Consider the following 18267-nt stretch of genomic DNA (forward strand, 5'->3'; position numbering starts at 1 on the left):
GGAAGCTCACTTATTAGTTTGACTGGAGGCACTAAATATGGGGTGACGTGGCGGTTAATCCTTGAACTCGGGAGGCGGCAGGAAGATTAAAAGAAAGAGGAACTTTTCAAGCTTGGTTTCGGCAATCTACATGAGCAAATTTAGTGAAATCGGTGCCATTTGAAAACTGGGAGAATCTAGTTTTCGAGGTTGTCTTGTCGGAGAAAGATTGTAGGAGAAGAAGAACAAAAAGTGAGGAATTTGCAGAAGAGACAGAATCTCGAATTAATCAGGGCCCGAGGTGAAGATTGGAAGCTTCAGGCCAAACCATAAGGAATTTTCGGCTGAAATTTTGAGGTAAGAAAGTTAACTCAACCAAGTTTGTAGAAGGAAGTTTCTTGAAAAGAGTTACAGAAATTTGAGTTATGAATTTTTGAAGTTGAAACAGAGAGTCTGTACAGAAGCAGACAACTGCTTGGGAAGAACAAGCAAACAGCTCACCATAGAGAGCGAGAGCGAGATGAGGAGGATGAGGATCTCGCTCAGGATGATAATCTCGCTGATTTTGTGATGAGGATCTCGCTTAAGGAGAAAATCTCGCTAGAGATTAGGGCTAAATCTCGTTGGTGAGGAAGCCAAGTTTTTTAGAAGAGGTGAATATTGCTAGGATGAAAATGTTGCTCAGAAAAGCTTGATCTCGCTCATGATGAGAATCTCGCTTATGATGAGGAACTCGCTCATGAGGATGAATTCGCTCATATTTATCATTTTGCTAGTAATGCTATCTTTTTTGATGAAAGTTCCATTAGTAAATGAACTATTTGAGGTATTCTGCTAAGAATTCTAAGGAATGTAACCGGGAATTATGTCCTTTCAGGCCAAGAAGAGCTAGGAGAGGCGTATAAACCGTTAAGAGCCCCGACAAGCTATGAGTGATTATGTGATGATTTAATATTTTAATGATTTAGAAACTATGATTTATTTGAAGTTATTTCTCATGCTAAGTGTTTAAATGAAGTACCAAGCAACGTATGTTTGAAGCTATTTCTCATGCTAAGTAAAGCATATTTTCCATGGAAATTGACATGATTTAAATATGTTATCTTGTCCAAATACTTTCAGCATGTCTTAGTAACTCCATTTTTATGAAGAACTAGTATGATGGATGAACTAATATGATGATTTGAGCACTAAGCCTTAGTTTTCAACTAAAAGCTTATAACTAGTTATACGACAGATACTAAAGGACAATGAGAAGGTATCCTAAGGATACTGAAGGACAATGAGGAAGTATCCTAGTTAAGTACCTAAAGTATGACGGTACTCAGTTATGAGCACGTGCACGTAAGTAATACGACGTCGAGGGATTGAGCAAGGTTATTCTCATGCTAAATTTTATTTGATTCCAAGCAACTTATTTCTATGATTGAAAGCATGATCAATGCATGATGTTACTAATGTATGATTTTTCCAAGTATGTTTTCCATGTCTAATGCATGCTAATGGTTTTTACAAGCTAGTTCAACACGATTTAAGCCAACTTATTTTACAAAGTATGAAGCATGCGTTAGGGTTAAAACTAAGGTTGAGTGAAGCTTGATGTACTATGTTTAAATACCTAAGATTGCCAAAATACATGTGTTGGTATTCCTAAACATAATGAAAAGAAATACTAAAGGTAAGAAAGGTATCTGAATAAATGTACCTAAGGTGTTGACGATACATAGAAACCTCCACGTGCACGTGGGTAGTTCTGAAGGAGAGGCCGAAGTATGGGTCTACTAGGCCATAAACCAGCAAAGAAAGGACGAAGCATGGGTCTCGTGGCCGATAACAGACATTAGGAGCTAGAACGATGTATGCTCGTTCTCAACTAGGGAATAATGATGTTTAATGGTGTTTAAGAGTAGTTATCAATGTTAATATTTAGAGGAAGCTGTTTGAGATGCCCATCGGTATATTTAAAGAAATCAACTTAGGGATCTCTCCTAGCCATAGTTCAGTATGAAGAGATCAAAGTAGAGGTCTCATCTGGCCATGGCTTGGCACTGGGAATTAGAGTGATGAATGTTCATTCTTAGCTAAGATTCAGGTTTCAGATACAATGGTTTTAAAGGTTTTATGTACACGTTTGCTTGGTATATTTTAGTTCCAGTATTATGGTTTTCGAGCTTTCAGTTTAAGCATGAGATTTATGTTTAATTAGTCACTCACTGGACTTCTAACGTGTGTTTTCAAATGTTTTCCTTTCAGGTAGGGGTCAGTTTCCAAAAGACTTTTCTGCTGCTGCTCTGCCACTCAAAGGAATAGGTTGAAGGAAGCGTATTTGAAGACCTGTATTAGTTAGTACACATGTGTCTGTCTAGTGACTAGTATTCTTGATGGGGGTCATTAAGTTGTAATATCCATGTATAAACAATGTTGCGAAACCCTGTAATATAAATGTGTTAAGTTTTGAGTTAATATGTATGTATTCAGGGTTTAAGCAAAATTTAACAGGTAAGATAGGCAGTAAGTGCCAGCAAAAGGGTTGGTAACTGCTGCAGTCACCATTCCATCCAGGTTAGGAAGGTAATCTGGTAAGAGATGTGGCAATACTACACCCAAATAACACTCTGTGTGAGATGCTGTTAAAGATAGAGTTCAAAACCAAGGGTTACTCTAGTATATTCTGAATCATCTACACTATGTAAAGGTTCAAGTCATAAGACACCTTTGCTTATGCACAGTGTTGTATAGACTGAAAATGCTTGATGAAAATCTTTCCTCTCTTTTCTTTTTGTTTAAATTTCTAAGTGAGGATTATTGGGTGAAAATTTAACTTTCAAAACTAGAGAGAACCAACTTTTTTGGTTGGAGAATCCCACATTGGAAAATTTGGTGTTGAACGTCTCCTTTATGTACTCCAACCTTATGTTTTAGGTTTGGGCCCCAAGGGGTACCCATGTTTTGGAGAGAATGAAACGGTTCGCTCGATCCGTCCACGTTTTTCCCACCCATCCCATTCCATCCGCGCACGTTTTATGGCGGAGCGCCCTTTTCGCTACCTTCAGTTCGTAACATATAATTCATTTTTTCATTTCCCACTTCATTTTTCCTCTCCTCCATCTTAGTGTTAGTACATTTCCGATTGGGTTTCATTTGGCTATTTTATCCTGGGGACGACGTGACACTTTTCAGACCTGCTTGCACACTTGGGCAGAGCCCCAAATCGTCTTAAAGAGAGCGAGCTCCAAAACTCAGCCTATAATGAGTTTCTGTTTTGCAGGTTTTTTTCTTTCGCTTGACCGTCATGCCTTGACGGATTTACTATTTGTCGTTCTGAGGGTCTTGCCATTTCCAACATGAATTAACTATTTAAAGAAGGATTTATAAAGAATTAAAGAAGTGTTTGCACATTGATGGAGAAATTCAATCTTTCCCCTCTATCTTCCTTCCTTCAATGTTTCCAATAGCTCCATCCATCGGCCACAACAACCAACTCCAATGATCATATATTAACATAAACTTTCATGGCTTTAGTTTTTGTTTAATTCAAAAGGCTTCATACCATTAGAGATAGTTGTTCTCACCTTATGTATAAATGATAATCCCCTCATCTTGCCAATGTGGAACTTTTGTCACATCACCAACACTAGTTACATGCATAATAAACGCTAACCTAAAATTTGACATAAGATGCCATAAAAAGCCTCAAACTCCTTAATGGCCTACTTTTTTTTTTTTTTTTTTTGGGGTACATATTACACTTATACATTCAATTCATGTGAACATATATTGTAAGTTTATCCTAGGTATGAAACAAGCATAGTTTTTCTACCAAAAGTACAATGGTTACAAGTATAGAATTTTAAAATATATGTGAATGTTTTAAGTTAGCATCTCAACTGAGTGTTAGAAATTTGAAAAAATCAATGAGCAATTGAAGGGTTAACAAAAAGTTAAGCAAACAAAATCAACCACAAAAAATTAATATTTTTTTATTACAAAAAATTGCACTAGATACCCCTGACTTAATAACTCAACTTTGCAGCTTAAACGTTAACTTTCTAACTCCAAAATAAACAACTTTGCACCCTAAAAACAGACTTTCTAACTCCAAATACAAATTAACTCCCCAAACATACTAACTTCAGAATTTAGAACTCAACACAATGCCTCAAATAGCCCCTAATATTCATAATATAAAACCAACTTTTTAATTGAATCCGACCCGAAAATTCTCTGCCCTGATCCCCTTAAACACAACGCCTCAAATAGCCCCACATATTCGTCGTGATTTGAAGAACTTTGTTAAGGACCAATAATTCCATCTCTATAAGTATATATGTCCATTTTACCCGTGGATAGTGGGGAATCCTCGACTAGACCGGAAATGAGGGAGGCAACAAGAAGATTTTTCTCCCCGACGGCTACACAAGGATGGGGACGAAGATTATATTCCTCGTGTGTGTGAGCAAGAAGACTTTTCTCCCTTGACGGAAAGACTCATTTTATTATATAAATTTTTGAAATTTTTATTTGGTTGAAAATAAACTAAAGATTTTTTTTTTAAAAAAAAGGTACTTTACTTAAAGAGAAACAAATGGGAAATTTTTGGAAAATTGTCAAAAATAGCCTCCTCGAGTTTTTATCTTTCAAAACTAACACCTATTTTGAAAATTCATTATAATAGTTTTTCTCGGTCCATCTCGCTTGAGATCGACCACTGAGATTTACATAGAAATTTAACTTTTTTTAACTTATTGATTGTTTTGGGCTTTCTCGGTCAAATCCCAGGCAGTTAACACTGAGATTCTATCCATTTTTCTAAATATTATATAATCTTTCCAAATTTTATATCAAAATTTACATAATTTTTCAAATCTTTCAACCCAAAAATCAAATTTTGTCAAAAAAAAAATAAATAAGAAAAATAAGGAGATACAAAGAATCTCAGTGTATCTTGGGTAAAATTAACACCGAGATCTATATAATTGGACTTTCTCAGTGAAATCTTGGGCAAAATTAACACCGAGATTCTTTATGTTTTCTTAAATTTTAGTTTTTTTTTCATGTGCAAAACTTGATCTTTTCTAAAATTTAAAAATCACAATGTACTTGAGATCCATTTGAAAATAATAAGTAGTCATATAATTGTAGAAACAAAAAATTAGGGTACATATTTGAAAAATTATGTAAAATTTTGGTATAAGATTTAGTAAAAATAATCAAATTTGGAAAAAAAATGAAATATAAGATTTGGTATAACATCTGAAAAGATTATATGATATTTGAAAAAATTAGTAGAATCTTGGTGTTAATACTATCCGACCGAGAAGGCCCCAAAATAATAAGTTAGAAAAACTTGGTTCTTTAATTGAATCTCGGTGGTCGATCTCGCCCAAGATAGGTGAGAAAAATTAATTTAACGAGTTTTAAAAAAAGTGTGCTAATTTTGAAAAGTAAAAATTTGATAGTGTTATTTCTGACAATCTCTCAAATTTTTCTCACAAGGGAACCCAATCTCCATGAATTCTCTCTTAAAGAATCCTCACCTCGATCCCTACAAAAGATTTCGAGGAAATAGAGATTGAAATAGGGAGTGGGAACGAAAACGGAAAAAACTTCTCTATTGCTCAGCTTGCCATGCGTCTACATAGATAAGACTACAAGTGTTGTTACGACTGTTGAAGTGGTGGTTGGAAGCGACGATGCCTAAGGACTAAAACAATGTTCTTTAGTAAAAATGACTAAATGTATATTTTAATAAGATTTATTAATTATATCGTGATGAAAATACCCTGACTTGTATTCTTTCCATATTATCCCATGCCAATTGAGTTATGTCCGAATGCCTATACATATAAAACAAATTTAAATAAAAAAATAATAAATAGTTGCATACAAAATTTAGATGTTTGTTGTAACACATCTCTATACATTTGTTGAAAACGCCTAAATTTGAAGATTTAAATGGGAATTAACCGTACTAAATAAATAAATTTACCAGCTACATAAGACTTAAACCTTTAAAAAAACCCTATTATCAAATTTTAAATTATTATACATCACAATTTCCCAAATTAATTCAACCTTTTTATTAGGAAAAAAAGAACAAGAAACTTGTTTACTTAATGCACTTCGAGGAATCCGCATATTGGTGTGACAGAGCTTCAATCAAAGCATCTTCGCTCGGCAAAGATGTAAGAAAGTGAAAGCCATACAAAACACAAATCACATCAGAGTCTAATGGAACTGGATTAGTAAAAAAAAACCAAAAAGAACTCGCCCATGGAGGATTAACTAACTGTAGAAAGAGCTGTATTGCCCCCATTTTTGGACAGTAGAGTACAAAGATTTAGGACAAAATAACTACTAACATTGACCCACAAACCTTCCAACTTCTAACATACACAACTACAAAGAACATCCACTCTCATCATCATTAACTTTCGTTATTTTGTGGAACATGTCCACTACAGCAGCAACTACAAATATTACAGATGGTATTATATAGGCCTATTATCAGTTACTTCTCTTCTATTCTCATGGTGAAGATGAAACAGGTTCGGTACCTGAAATGTGTGAGGCAGAGTCTTCTTTCGAGATTGCGTCGTATTTCACCGGTGTCATTGGTCTCATACTGTCCCTTTTGCCATCTTTGTTCATTGATCTAGATCCATTTTGATTAAGCGATAACCGTCTGCTGCTAGGTGTTCCATTTGCAGCTCCATTCGCACGAGGCCCCGCTGCCTTCTTTGTACCAATGGGTCGAGCAGGGCTAGGCCTTGAATTGGTGATGATCTCTTGGTCTGTGGTTTGCTGCTCATGGAATTTTTTATGGTCCTACAAGTGTCCACCGTAAGAGGCCATTAAGGGCAAGAACGAGGGTGTTTGGTTGAGGCAATGTCAAACCAAAAGTAACACGTATGGGAATAAGCAACACGTATGGGAATAAGTAACACGTATGGGAACATAAATGTCAAAGAGGTTTGGAACAATTTACCCTCAATCGTCGTTTTTCTTCCTCTCTTTCATGCCTGAGCATGGTATATTCGTCTAGCATGGCAAGGAGAGGAACACCGTCGTAAATAAACGATATCCCACGATCTTCCTCCCAAGCCCGAGTTTTGGCAATTAAAGTGTCAACAAGAGCTACATAAAACAAGCCATCAAGAACAGCCAAGCATTAATATCCAGGGAATCATAAGGCGAATATTGATGTCCGCATATGTATTTACAACAAACCTGGAATTTTGTTGACCAGAATTCTAGCTTTCTCTGCACGTTTGAGATTCAAATGAGCCCCTCTGCTGGCATTGTACCTATTATCATCCTACAAGGTGACGCCACAATGGTGTCAAAACACAACAAAAGACGAGTCCAGTATTTTTTAGATGTTAAAAATAGCATATACATTTTAGTCTGAGTCTTTGGGAGCGGCATTCAAAGTTTCAACTGTGAAACTGACATGATGTATCAACCATCATAAGAAGTAAATTTGTGATTGTAAGTTTTATCAACCATCATAAGAAGTAAATTTGTGATTGTAAGTTTTTTCCAGTTAATTTTTAGGAAAGCAAAATCCACAATTTAGATCTGTAAATTTACCAAGTAACTACAGCCATGCAGAAACAAATCTTCCATGGCTGCATTCAATATCCTGCGCTAGGCATTGAAATCTATAATATGTGCTTGATATTATGGGTTTATGCACAATTTTAAAAATAAAATAAAATAAAAAATCAAGTGCCCAGCCATGTCCAGTAAATTAAAAATAGCTATTTTCTCATGAAATCATTGTTAGACTGAAACAGTTCCGGGAATTACGAAATGGCAATTCCACAGAAAATTATAAACTGGCAATCAGTGCAAAATGTCCTGAAATCAAAGAGAGTTTATATAGGCAAATCAACGTAATCGGAAGTTTTTATATTAGCTAATATTTATAATACCAAGCAGGAAAGGACAAGTACCCGATTGTAGTCTTCTAGCCAGCTCTCTTCTTCACATGCTAACATCCATTTTTCAACCTTGTCTAATATTTCTTTCCTGCTGAGAACTTCTTCTTTGGCCTTTGCTATTTGGTCGTCCATGTCATCCAGTAATTCAGCAGGCTCAACATTACCAGAATCAATTAGTGCCATAATTTTTTCTCGAGCTGCCTCTGGGTCTATTTCTATGTGAGCGTGAGAAAATATCTCTTCAAGTTCAGATTGCTTCTTGAACGCAATTTCCTTCATCCTACTAGCCTTGAGTTGATCAAGCCTCTCAACCTCCACCTCAGCCTTATAAATTTAACACATAGTACAAAAAAACAGTCAACAGCCACACCTATTCAAATTTACAGCAAGATATCTACAGAAGACTCAAATACCTGCTCAATCAAATCAAGAGCAAGAGCCCCTGGGACAGTCACTTCATCTACTGATGCTGATATATTACATGTGACATGGTCAAACAAACTTCTTTCTTCTGACGGGGTATCCATCAGATTCCAAAGATCAATCAGCTGAGTTGCCAATTCTTGAAGCTGTATAAGACAATACAAAATAATACGAAGTTAAAAGGCAAAATAATAAAGAAGTTAACTGAAGAAATACATAGTACTTCACGTCGGCAATATCACATCATCATAATCTAGAGGCAAAATAGTGCAAGCTCCAATACGTATGAGAATGTACAAAATAAAGGTTATCTTTACCCTACAACTGACAGATACAAGTACTGTTGAAATGTTGTAGAGGTAGAGTTGCCCATGCACTGGTTCAAGCTCTAAAAAGCTCAAGTTTCCCATACATTTTTATATACTAGTTGCAAATAAAGGAGAAAATGCATACCCAGCTAAGGAACAGTCAGAGTATGGCATAGATCTGTTCCCACTTTAATGTTGACTAAAGCAATAAATTCAATCTAGATGCCATACCACAGGTAGTTGTAATTCTAATATCATTTTGATGATAAAAATAAGAGACATTTTAGTGGAAAGATTTCAAATTTTAAAATTTTAAACTAGATGAATACTGTAAAAAAAGTTCATCTGAATATCAGTTTAAATGGTAAATATGATCGATACAGAGAATACGATATAAGTTTCACATAAAAAAAAAAAAAACGCCTGGTTTCATATTTTGCACCAGGGAAGCAAAGCAAATGTAATTAATTCTCTTCTTTAGTGTGTGTTTGGATCTACTTCTTCAGTAACTTTGAAGGATCTAACGTGTTCCTTAAAGAATCTAAAGTGTTCGGTAATGAATAAGAAACACTTTTGAAATCATTAAATTGGTTTTAAATCAATTTTTGAAGAATCAATTTTGAACTTGATTGTCCAAAAAGTGAATATAATGTGGTTGATTGTAAATCACTTTAATATTATTTTATGCTAATTTAGCATTTGTAGAATCACTCACTTCAGATGTAAGGCAATCAAATGAACTTTTGATTAGAGAAAAACACAAATGTTTTAGTTAAAAGCAATTTTTATACATAGCGTTTTAAGAAAAGTATATATTTTTAAGAAGTCTTCCAATTAGAAGGTGCCCAAAACTCATCTTTATAATAACAAGTCCAGAATATTAAATTTACCTTATGTAGCCTTTGCTTTTTGTCTTCTTTCAATGCTAAGACCATCTTTGCCAGCTTGGATAAAGTATCATTGCTAATGCTTTTAGATTGCACACCAGTTGCATCATTTAAGCTTGGGTGAACCTCAGTTACAGTGGCAAAGAAATCAATTCCAAGGACAGCACACAGATCATGCACGGTGCTCACAAATTCAAGGACTTTGTGCAACCTTTCACTCTGTTCAGATTTGAATAAATGATCAAAGATTGGCTTGTTGAAGGAAGAAAGATAAATAAATAGATTGCCCCCCAAAATAGAACTTCACCTTTTCTTTCTGCAGTTCCTGAAGTTGGGAATGGTATTCGTCGAGCTTTTCTACCGAAAGTTGAGATTCATCTACTACTGGATTATCGCTAAGGTTTAAACTTCCAGCAATCTCCCCACATATCTTCTGAATCTCTGATTGTACGTCAAAAAATTCCTTAACCCTCTGCTCTTTCTGTTTCCAAAGCTGTTCGAGGGCTGGAGCTATGGCTGCAAGCTGTTCTTTGATTGTTCCAGAATCCTTCTCAGGCTGTAATTAAAAGAAGAGAACAGAACTTGATATGAATCACCAGATAAATGCATCAGCAATTTCAGATATAAACGGGATTATATAAATCATTTACTCACAAATTCAGAAAAACTTTTTTCACCAAGAGCAGATAGAAGACTAGAAAGCTCATGCTTTGCATCTGATAAGGACTGCAAAAGTTTTGCCCTTGACTTATCAGCTTGCTCTACTTTTCTTTTGTAGACATCCAAACATTCTTGATCTATCTGAAGCAGCATTTTATCTCGTTCCTCATCACTTTCACCAACTTCATCCCAAATTTCCTAAGATAATCTTCGGTCAGTCCAATAGAAAATTTTTAGATGGGGTAGAGGAAGCAAATGATCAACAGTGTAATTTATTTACTTGCAGTTTCTGCAGTAGAGTACCGCACGTGGTTTCTCCTTGAAGAGGATTTTGTGTATCTGCCACCGCCATTCACAAATCTGTTAACTTCACACCTTTATCTGCATCAATCAAACTCTCCAGGTTAGGTTCTGTACATGAAACCATGCAATGTTAAGCCTGGAAATTACATCACCCCACCCCCACACACTTAATGTGTCCTGAATCTTGATGTCGTTAAAAAAAAAAAAAAACAGTATCTGGGAGACTGGAACTACAGTACCAAAACATAGTTGCAAACAATTTCTTTGAACATATGTATCTCTGTGCATGCCTAGTGTCTATGAATGAGAGAGAGAGAGAGAGAGTATTCATAAACTCAGCTTACAATTCATCAAACCGATCAATTAACAGTTCATTCTACTCATAATCCAAGAGCTAGATATTTTTCTTATTCCAAGTTGAAGTGAGTAGTTCATTTCTAAATCGCACTCAATCAACCAAATAAACCCACCTAAGACACGATACAACCCAAAAATAATCCAGAAGAAAGTTTTTAGGATCAAGACTCCAATTCATCCCCCAATCACAACAATCCACTCTGGATTTTAAGAATTCGGTCAACAAAGAGGTCCAAATCTCTAATTTCGCATATTCACAATAAACCGCAGAATCACAACAAACTTTAAACCCTACGTTTCATAAAACCAAGAGCAAGAAAGAGTTGGGGACACTCTGCACTCTCCCAATACATGCTCAGTACTATCACATTCCAGGAGGAATAACATAAAAATTCAACTGGAAGCCCATGTCATCCAGCAACAGAGAAAAATGGCTACTAGAATCATCCTCGAAGTTAATGCTTCTAAGACTATAGCTTCAGATCTACAAATATCCCCGTTCTGATCAAAGAGTTCGCACGATTAACGCAAGCGATGTAAGCCATTACACCGGCTAGAGAGAGAGAGACCACAAAAACCCTTCATTACCAAAACCCCACAACAAGAAACACAAAATCACAAATACATATTACACTACTACAAACAACCGATCCTAAACCCTACATTTCAGAGAATTAAGAATCCATAACACCCAGATCTCCCTCGTTATCAATCACATTCCAGAAAAAACAGAGCAAACACATTGAAAAACAAAAATCCAGAGACAGAAACCAAAATAAACACAAACCCATCATCACTTGCATTAGCGGCAAAAGAATCAAACAAACAAACAAACAAAAAACCAATACCCAGATCTTGGAAGAAGCAACAATGCATTCAGATCTACAAGAAAAGGAGCTTGTAATGTAAGCGTTAGTGAATGTGGGTGTGAGTGATGAAAGCTATAACTATGAAAGAACAAAAATGGAGAGAGGAGAGAGAGAGAGAGAGTACAGAGAGAGTGTGAGAGACAACAATCCAGAGCATGCAGATTAGAGGAGAAAATGATGGATGGGAAGGGGAGGGTTGGGGGTTTGGTAATGGGACCCTTTAAATAATACAAACAATATCCAATTGTTCCAAAAATAATACACCATAATTAAATTTCCTTTGTAATCACTCTTAATTACTAAAATGACACTATCACTGTAATACACTTAAATACTTATAATAAATATATATTTATTAGATAGAGAGAGATTTGTTGTGTGAATTGTCATGTGCCCTATCCCCACTCCCTATCTCATTTCTTAATCATAATTCCCTTCTCTTCAATAATACCTCAATCTTTTCTTCCTTTTTTTTAAAAAAAAATACATTTTTTCTTTTTCATTAAAAGAGGTATGAGAGATTTCCAACCAAACAACTTTTTATTTTTTTTAAATTTAGGCTAAATTTCAAAGAAAAAAAAACCATATACTTGTCTTTTGTTTTTAAAATATATTTATTCTTTCAAAAGTTATAATATTACTCATGATCTTTTATAGATGGTTCAAAACTACCATTGAGTAGAAATATATCTGGATATTAGATATAAAAAAAAAAAAAAAAAAGACTTGAAATATTGTGATGATGATCTGGAATTAGAGGTGGTACTTGAATGTCATCATAAAATTTTAGGTTACTGTCTATACTTGTTTATGTCTCAATTTTCAATTATAACATTCCTACTCTAAAGGTAGTTTTGGAATATTCGTAAAGGGTTAAGAGTAATGTTGCAATTTTTATGTATTTTTAAACAAAGACAAGTTTATGGATATTGATGATAATTTAGTGTTAATTTTATTTTTTTTAAAATCATATCATTAAATGTCAAATTTGTTAAAAATAAATCATGATATTTTGTTATATTTGTAAATAAATTGGCTCATTTTGTTATATTTGAAAACAACTCAAATTTAATTTATGTGGGTGTGTTTGGAGTTTTGTAAATATAGTTTTCCTATTAAAAATGTATATTGTATTTAATTTTTAAAATTATTGGTTGAATTTGACGAGGATTTTACTTTTAATTTTATGTCTCTATTAATTTAGTTTACTACCTTATTTTTTAATTAATTTTGAAGTGTTGTCCAAAGGGCCTAATGTCAAACAAAAGAAACACGCTTTTGACTTTTTTTTCCTTTTAACAATTTAACCAATATTTCAAAATTGACAGTAAATAAGTAATCAATTACAGTCTCTACTATTTTTATAAAAGAAAAAGAAAAAGTGGTATTGTGAAATCGAGAGCACAACGGAGCACAATGGATATGGATAATATAATAATATATAAATAATTAAAAATGTGGAAATTTAGTGGAAATTAGAGGTGGATTTCTCACAAATATATGTGATTTTAAGATCCACCAAATGTCACTATTTATAGACAAAATGACAAGTATGATGCAGTCTTACATGGACACCAAGCATGAATAACTACAAGACACATGGACAACATGAAAGATTAACACGTGGTTTTCAGGACATTAAACAACAGATATCTATTTTTTATAATATTTATAATACTCCTCCTTAGATGCCCATATATATATATGAAATATGTCTCGTTAAAATTTTACTAGGAAAAACCCAATAGGAAAAAAATCCTAGTGAAGGAAAAATAGTACATATTTTATATAATATATACTCCTAAAAGAATACAATATATTTACTCCTCTCATGAAAACATCACTTAAGATCTCTGAGTCGCCGCATTCCAATATTGTGCACCAAATTTTCAAAAGTTGCGGTTGGTAATGTCTTTGTAAGTAAGCCTGTCAGGTTATCCTTTGACCAAATTTTCGTATAATATTGTTTGAAGATTTTCATTAGAAGAGAAGCCACATGTTTCATGAATGTGTTGAGTTATTGATTTTAGCCATACACATTCTTGACCAGTCTCGTGAATTGCAAGAATTTCAGCATGATTTGAGGAAGTGGCCTCTATGATCTATTTCACCGTGAACAGATAATTTGTTTAAGATATTGCTGTGGATTAGATGAATACCCATAATCTGCATAACCAACTAGGCCAAAATTTGATTTAATTGAATAAAACAAATTCATATCGATTGTTCATTGAAGGTAAAGGAGTATATGCTTATTTCTGTTATAATGTCTTTTTGTAACAGAATAACTATATCAAGCTAATAAATTTACTGAAAATGCAATATCTAGTCTTGTATTATTAGCAATACACATAAATGCATCAATTGCACTAAGATATGGTACTTCAGGAGCAAGAAGTTCTTCATTGTCATCTTGATGTCGAAATATATCTTTCTTTATATCCAATGAACAAACATCCATTAGAACATTTAATGGATGTGCTTTGTCCATATAAAACTTTTCAAAAAAAAATTCCGTATAAGTTAACTGATGAATAAATATTCTATCTGCCAAATGCTCAATTTGCAAACCAAAGCAAAATTTTATTTTGCCGAGATCTTTCATTTCAAATTCTTTCTTAAGATATTATATTGCCGCTAAACGATCTTCAAGAATTCCAATTATATTCAAGTCATCAACATATACAGTTATAATAACAAATCCCGGTTATGAGTTCACACACTAACATATTAGATTATTTTGATATCCTTATTTCAATAAATATCCACTCAGGCGATTGTACCACATCTGTCTTGATTGTTTCAATCCATATAGTGATTTCTATAACTTTATTGAATACAATTCTCGAGAATTTGATGTATATGTTTAAGGTATCTTAAATTCTTATTGGATTCTCATATAAATATCATTATTAAGATATCCATATAAATATGTTGTGACTACATCCATAAGATAAATATCCAAATTTTCATACACAATCAGACCAATTAAATATCCTAATGTAATTGCATCCACCACGGGATAATATGTCTCATCATAATCAATACCAAGTCTTTGTGAAAAACTTTGTGCAACTAGTATTGCTTTGTATCTTGTGACCTTATTATTTTCATTTTTTTCCTCTCACAAATACACATCTATATCCCACAGGTTTGACACCTTATGGTGTTCAGACTATTGGTCTAAAAACCTGCCGTTTTGAAAGTGAGTTTAATTCTGCCCCGATTGTTTCTTTTTACTGAAGCCAATCTTTTCTTTGTCGACATTCTTCAACAGATTTTGGTTCATAATCCTCATTTTCAGATACTAAGAGCAATATTATATGAAAAAATGTTGTCAACAACTACAATAATTCGATTCCATATTTTTCTTGTTATGATATAGTTTTTTGAAATCTCATTATTATCTTTAGGTATTTCACCTTCCTCACTAGTCATATTGAGGATTTCTTCATGGGTATTTACATCCTCAACCAAGTCTTTTTTACTATTAATTATTTTCGTTTTTGAGGATTTTTGTCCTTGGAACCCACTGGTTTACCATGCTTCTAGCATGTTTCAGTGGGTTAGCTTTTTGGTAGGAAAGGCAGTAGTAGAGTTGCGTCAGGTCCTTCGCCTGACTCTACTGTTTGTTTTCCAGGCGGGGTTATGAAGTCTCTATTGGTCTTATTCTTATTGTGCCCCTTGTGAGCGCGTTTGGATCCGCGAAGGCAATTGCTCGGATGTTCTCCTAACCCAACCCGGGAACGGACTAGAGGGAATCGCAACATGGGGAATGTCCGCGTCTCGTCGCAAGGCTCATTAGTGACAACTTGATGTGTTGGGATATCAATTTTTTATGAAACATTTGTAGTTGGTATATGTGACTTAGTTACTTTCTTTGCATATATAAATGCATCTGGTAATTGATTTGCTATATTTTGCAAATGAATTATTTTTTGAACTTCAAGTTCACATTGATCTGTACGGGGATCTAAATGATAAAATAACAATGTATTCCATGTAATTTCTTTCTCCAATTTCTTAATTCCTCCCCCTAATGTTGGAAAACTTGTCTCATTAAAATGATAATCAACAAATTGTGCAGTAAATACATCATTCGTCAGGGGGTTCGAGATATTTAATAATTGATGGGGAATCATACCCAATATACATTATTAACCTCATTTGAGGACCCACTTAATGCGTTGTGGTGGATTAATTGAAACAAATACTGTGCATAAAAAAATCTCATATGGGAAATATTTGGCTCACGATCATAGTTAATTGTAATGGTGAGTACTTATGATAAGCTACTGGCCTAATACGTACATGTGACGCTACCTAGGAAAAGGCCCCCACTGACTAGGACCGGTAGTCTCCATAGGGACTTGGCTCCCCCATAACCACACGAGAGGGTAACGAGATTCAACTGAATAGTCACACTTAGCTCAAATTCCGCAGGGTAGCAGACACGAAATGCGAATCAAATCCGTGGCTTTGGGGTCGACCCTGGTAACAAATAAGAAATCCTGAGAAACTTGGGAATGCAAAATAACATGTCCCCATACAAATGAAGAAAACTTAGCTTTCATAAGTAATGGTGTTGCAATTAATTGAAAACGTTTTATAAATGATTATGCTAAACCATTTTTGTATGAAAATGAGCTACAAGATGTTCAACACTTATCCCAATTGACATACAATAATTATCAAAAGCTTAGGATGTAAATTCACCAGCATTATCAAGACGAATGGTCTTAATTGTATAATCAGGAAATTATGTTCTTAGCTTAATTATTTGAGCAAGTAATCTTGCAAATGCAAGATTTAGAAGTACACGTGTGACTATCTACTGGATGCATTTATTAATATCATAAAATATCTAAATGGTCCACTTGATGGGTCAATAGTTCCACATATATCACCATGAATTAGTTCTAAAAATGTAGGTGATTCAGTTCCCACTTTAGTTAGTGATAGTCTAATTATTAATTTTCCTTGAGAGTAAGCATCACGTGATAATTCATTATATCGAAGAATCTTTTGGCTCTTCAATGGGCGTCCACTTGAATTCTCAATAATTATTTTCATCACTATAGACCCTGGTGACCCAATCTATTATGCCAAATAACAAATATATCTAGATTCATGAACTTCAGGTTCATTGTTGCATATGTTTCAATTACTTGTATATAAGTATAATACAACCCATAAGATAAAACAGACAACTTTTCCAATATATTTTGTTCATTTGAGACCGATAATACATAGATACTCCATATTATTCTTATTATCAGTCTCAGTATAATAATCATTGCAATGTATATAGTTAAAACTTAGAAGATTTATCTTTGATTGACTAGAGAACAATGAATTGTCAATTGTAAATTTTGTTCCTCCATGCAAAATAATATTTTCTTTTCCAAAATCTGATCAAGTTTGCAGAATTGATATTGTATTTACTTTTACTTTCAGCATTATCAATTTGGAAATGTATTTTTTATTTGTAAGTATTGTGTATGTAGTTGCACTGTCTGCTAGACATAGATCTTCTTTGCTCATTTATGAATCACTCAACATATGAAAATGATCTATGTTTCTTCATTAAAAGAAAATAATTAGAATAAGAAAAACAACACTTAAAATATACAAAAGTTACTAAAAAAACATGAAAATAGATAAAAGAAAACAACGACATTAAGTCTAGATATACTAAAAGTAAAAAGAAACACTTGAAGTTCTATCAACTGTGTCAATCTTCTCTTCGGGAGATTCAAAGAAGTCCGCCACATCCAAATTTGTCATATGGGATGGGTCAAATATGTCATTATCTTGGTATTTAAATTTTTCTTCCACATTTTTCTATTTTTTCTTCAGGAAGGCTTGATAGAGGTCAGCTAAGTGTATTAACGTATGTCACATATGTGACTAATGTCCAGTCATTCTGAATCGAATGCATTTATTTTCAACACCTTTGAACTCTTATCTTGTGGAGCTTTTCCTTTTGATCATTGTTTTGTGTGATTCTTTTGAAATTTGAATGATCAAAACAACCACCACAAAAATAGTAATGATTTCTTCCTTTGCCACGATCACGACCACGACCTCAACCACGATTATTAACATTCACATCATCCACTTCAGGGAATGATGTTATTCTAGTTGGTCGAGATTCGTGGTTCTATAACTCGTTATTTTGTTCGGGCACAAGAAAACATAAATAGTTCAGAATATTGTTTAAAACCTTTCTCTCGATATTGTAGTTGCAGGAGCATATTCAAGACATGAAATGTAGAAAAAGTCTTCTCTAACATATCAGTATCAGTAATCTTCTCTCCGCATAACAACAATCTTGAACCGATTTTAAATAATGCGAAATTGTAATCACTTACTGATTTAAAATCTTGTAGCCTTAAATGCATCCACTCATAACGAGCTTTAGGAAGAATAAATGATGATCATACATTTCTTTCAATTTTTCCATAAAATATGATGATCTTTTATTGTAAGATATTCAATTTTTAATCCCTCGCAGAGATGATGGCGAAGGAAA

General features: G+C 33.9%; 1 protein-coding gene across 1 annotated transcript; it reads right to left on the minus strand.

Annotated features, from left to right (window-relative positions):
• Window positions 1–6202: 6202 nt before the first annotated feature.
• On the minus strand, window positions 6203–12002 carry LOC120091597 (65-kDa microtubule-associated protein 1-like). The gene is made up of 10 exons (XM_039049697.1): window positions 11857–12002; window positions 10484–10584; window positions 10198–10401; window positions 9851–10099; window positions 9547–9762; window positions 8339–8494; window positions 7938–8249; window positions 7210–7297; window positions 6968–7116; window positions 6203–6807 (listed from the first exon to the last, which is right to left on the minus strand). Exons 2-10 carry the CDS (start codon window positions 10553–10555, stop codon window positions 6508–6510), a joined length of 1746 nt encoding a protein of 581 aa, XP_038905625.1. The 5' UTR covers window positions 10556–10584; window positions 11857–12002; the 3' UTR covers window positions 6203–6507.
• Window positions 12003–18267: the final 6265 nt, after the last annotated feature.

The sequence above is a fragment of the Benincasa hispida genome, chromosome 11 (assembly GCF_009727055.1).
Source record: "Benincasa hispida cultivar B227 chromosome 11, ASM972705v1, whole genome shotgun sequence".
Taxonomy (NCBI): Eukaryota; Viridiplantae; Streptophyta; class Magnoliopsida; order Cucurbitales; family Cucurbitaceae; genus Benincasa; species Benincasa hispida.

Excerpts from the sequence above, each read along its gene's own strand:
- LOC120091597 (XM_039049697.1), bottom strand. The coding sequence starts at position 10,555 with ATGGCGGTGGCAGATACACAAAATCCTCTTCAAGGAGAAACCACGTGC. Across the intron at positions 10,100-10,197 it reads AAAAAAGTTTTTCTGAATTT|CCTGAGAAGGATTCTGGAAC; the intron begins GTGAGTAAATGA and ends TTTTAATTACAG. Across the intron at positions 7,298-7,937 it reads GGCTAGAAGACTACAATCGG|GATGATAATAGGTACAATGC; the intron begins GTACTTGTCCTT and ends GTCACCTTGTAG.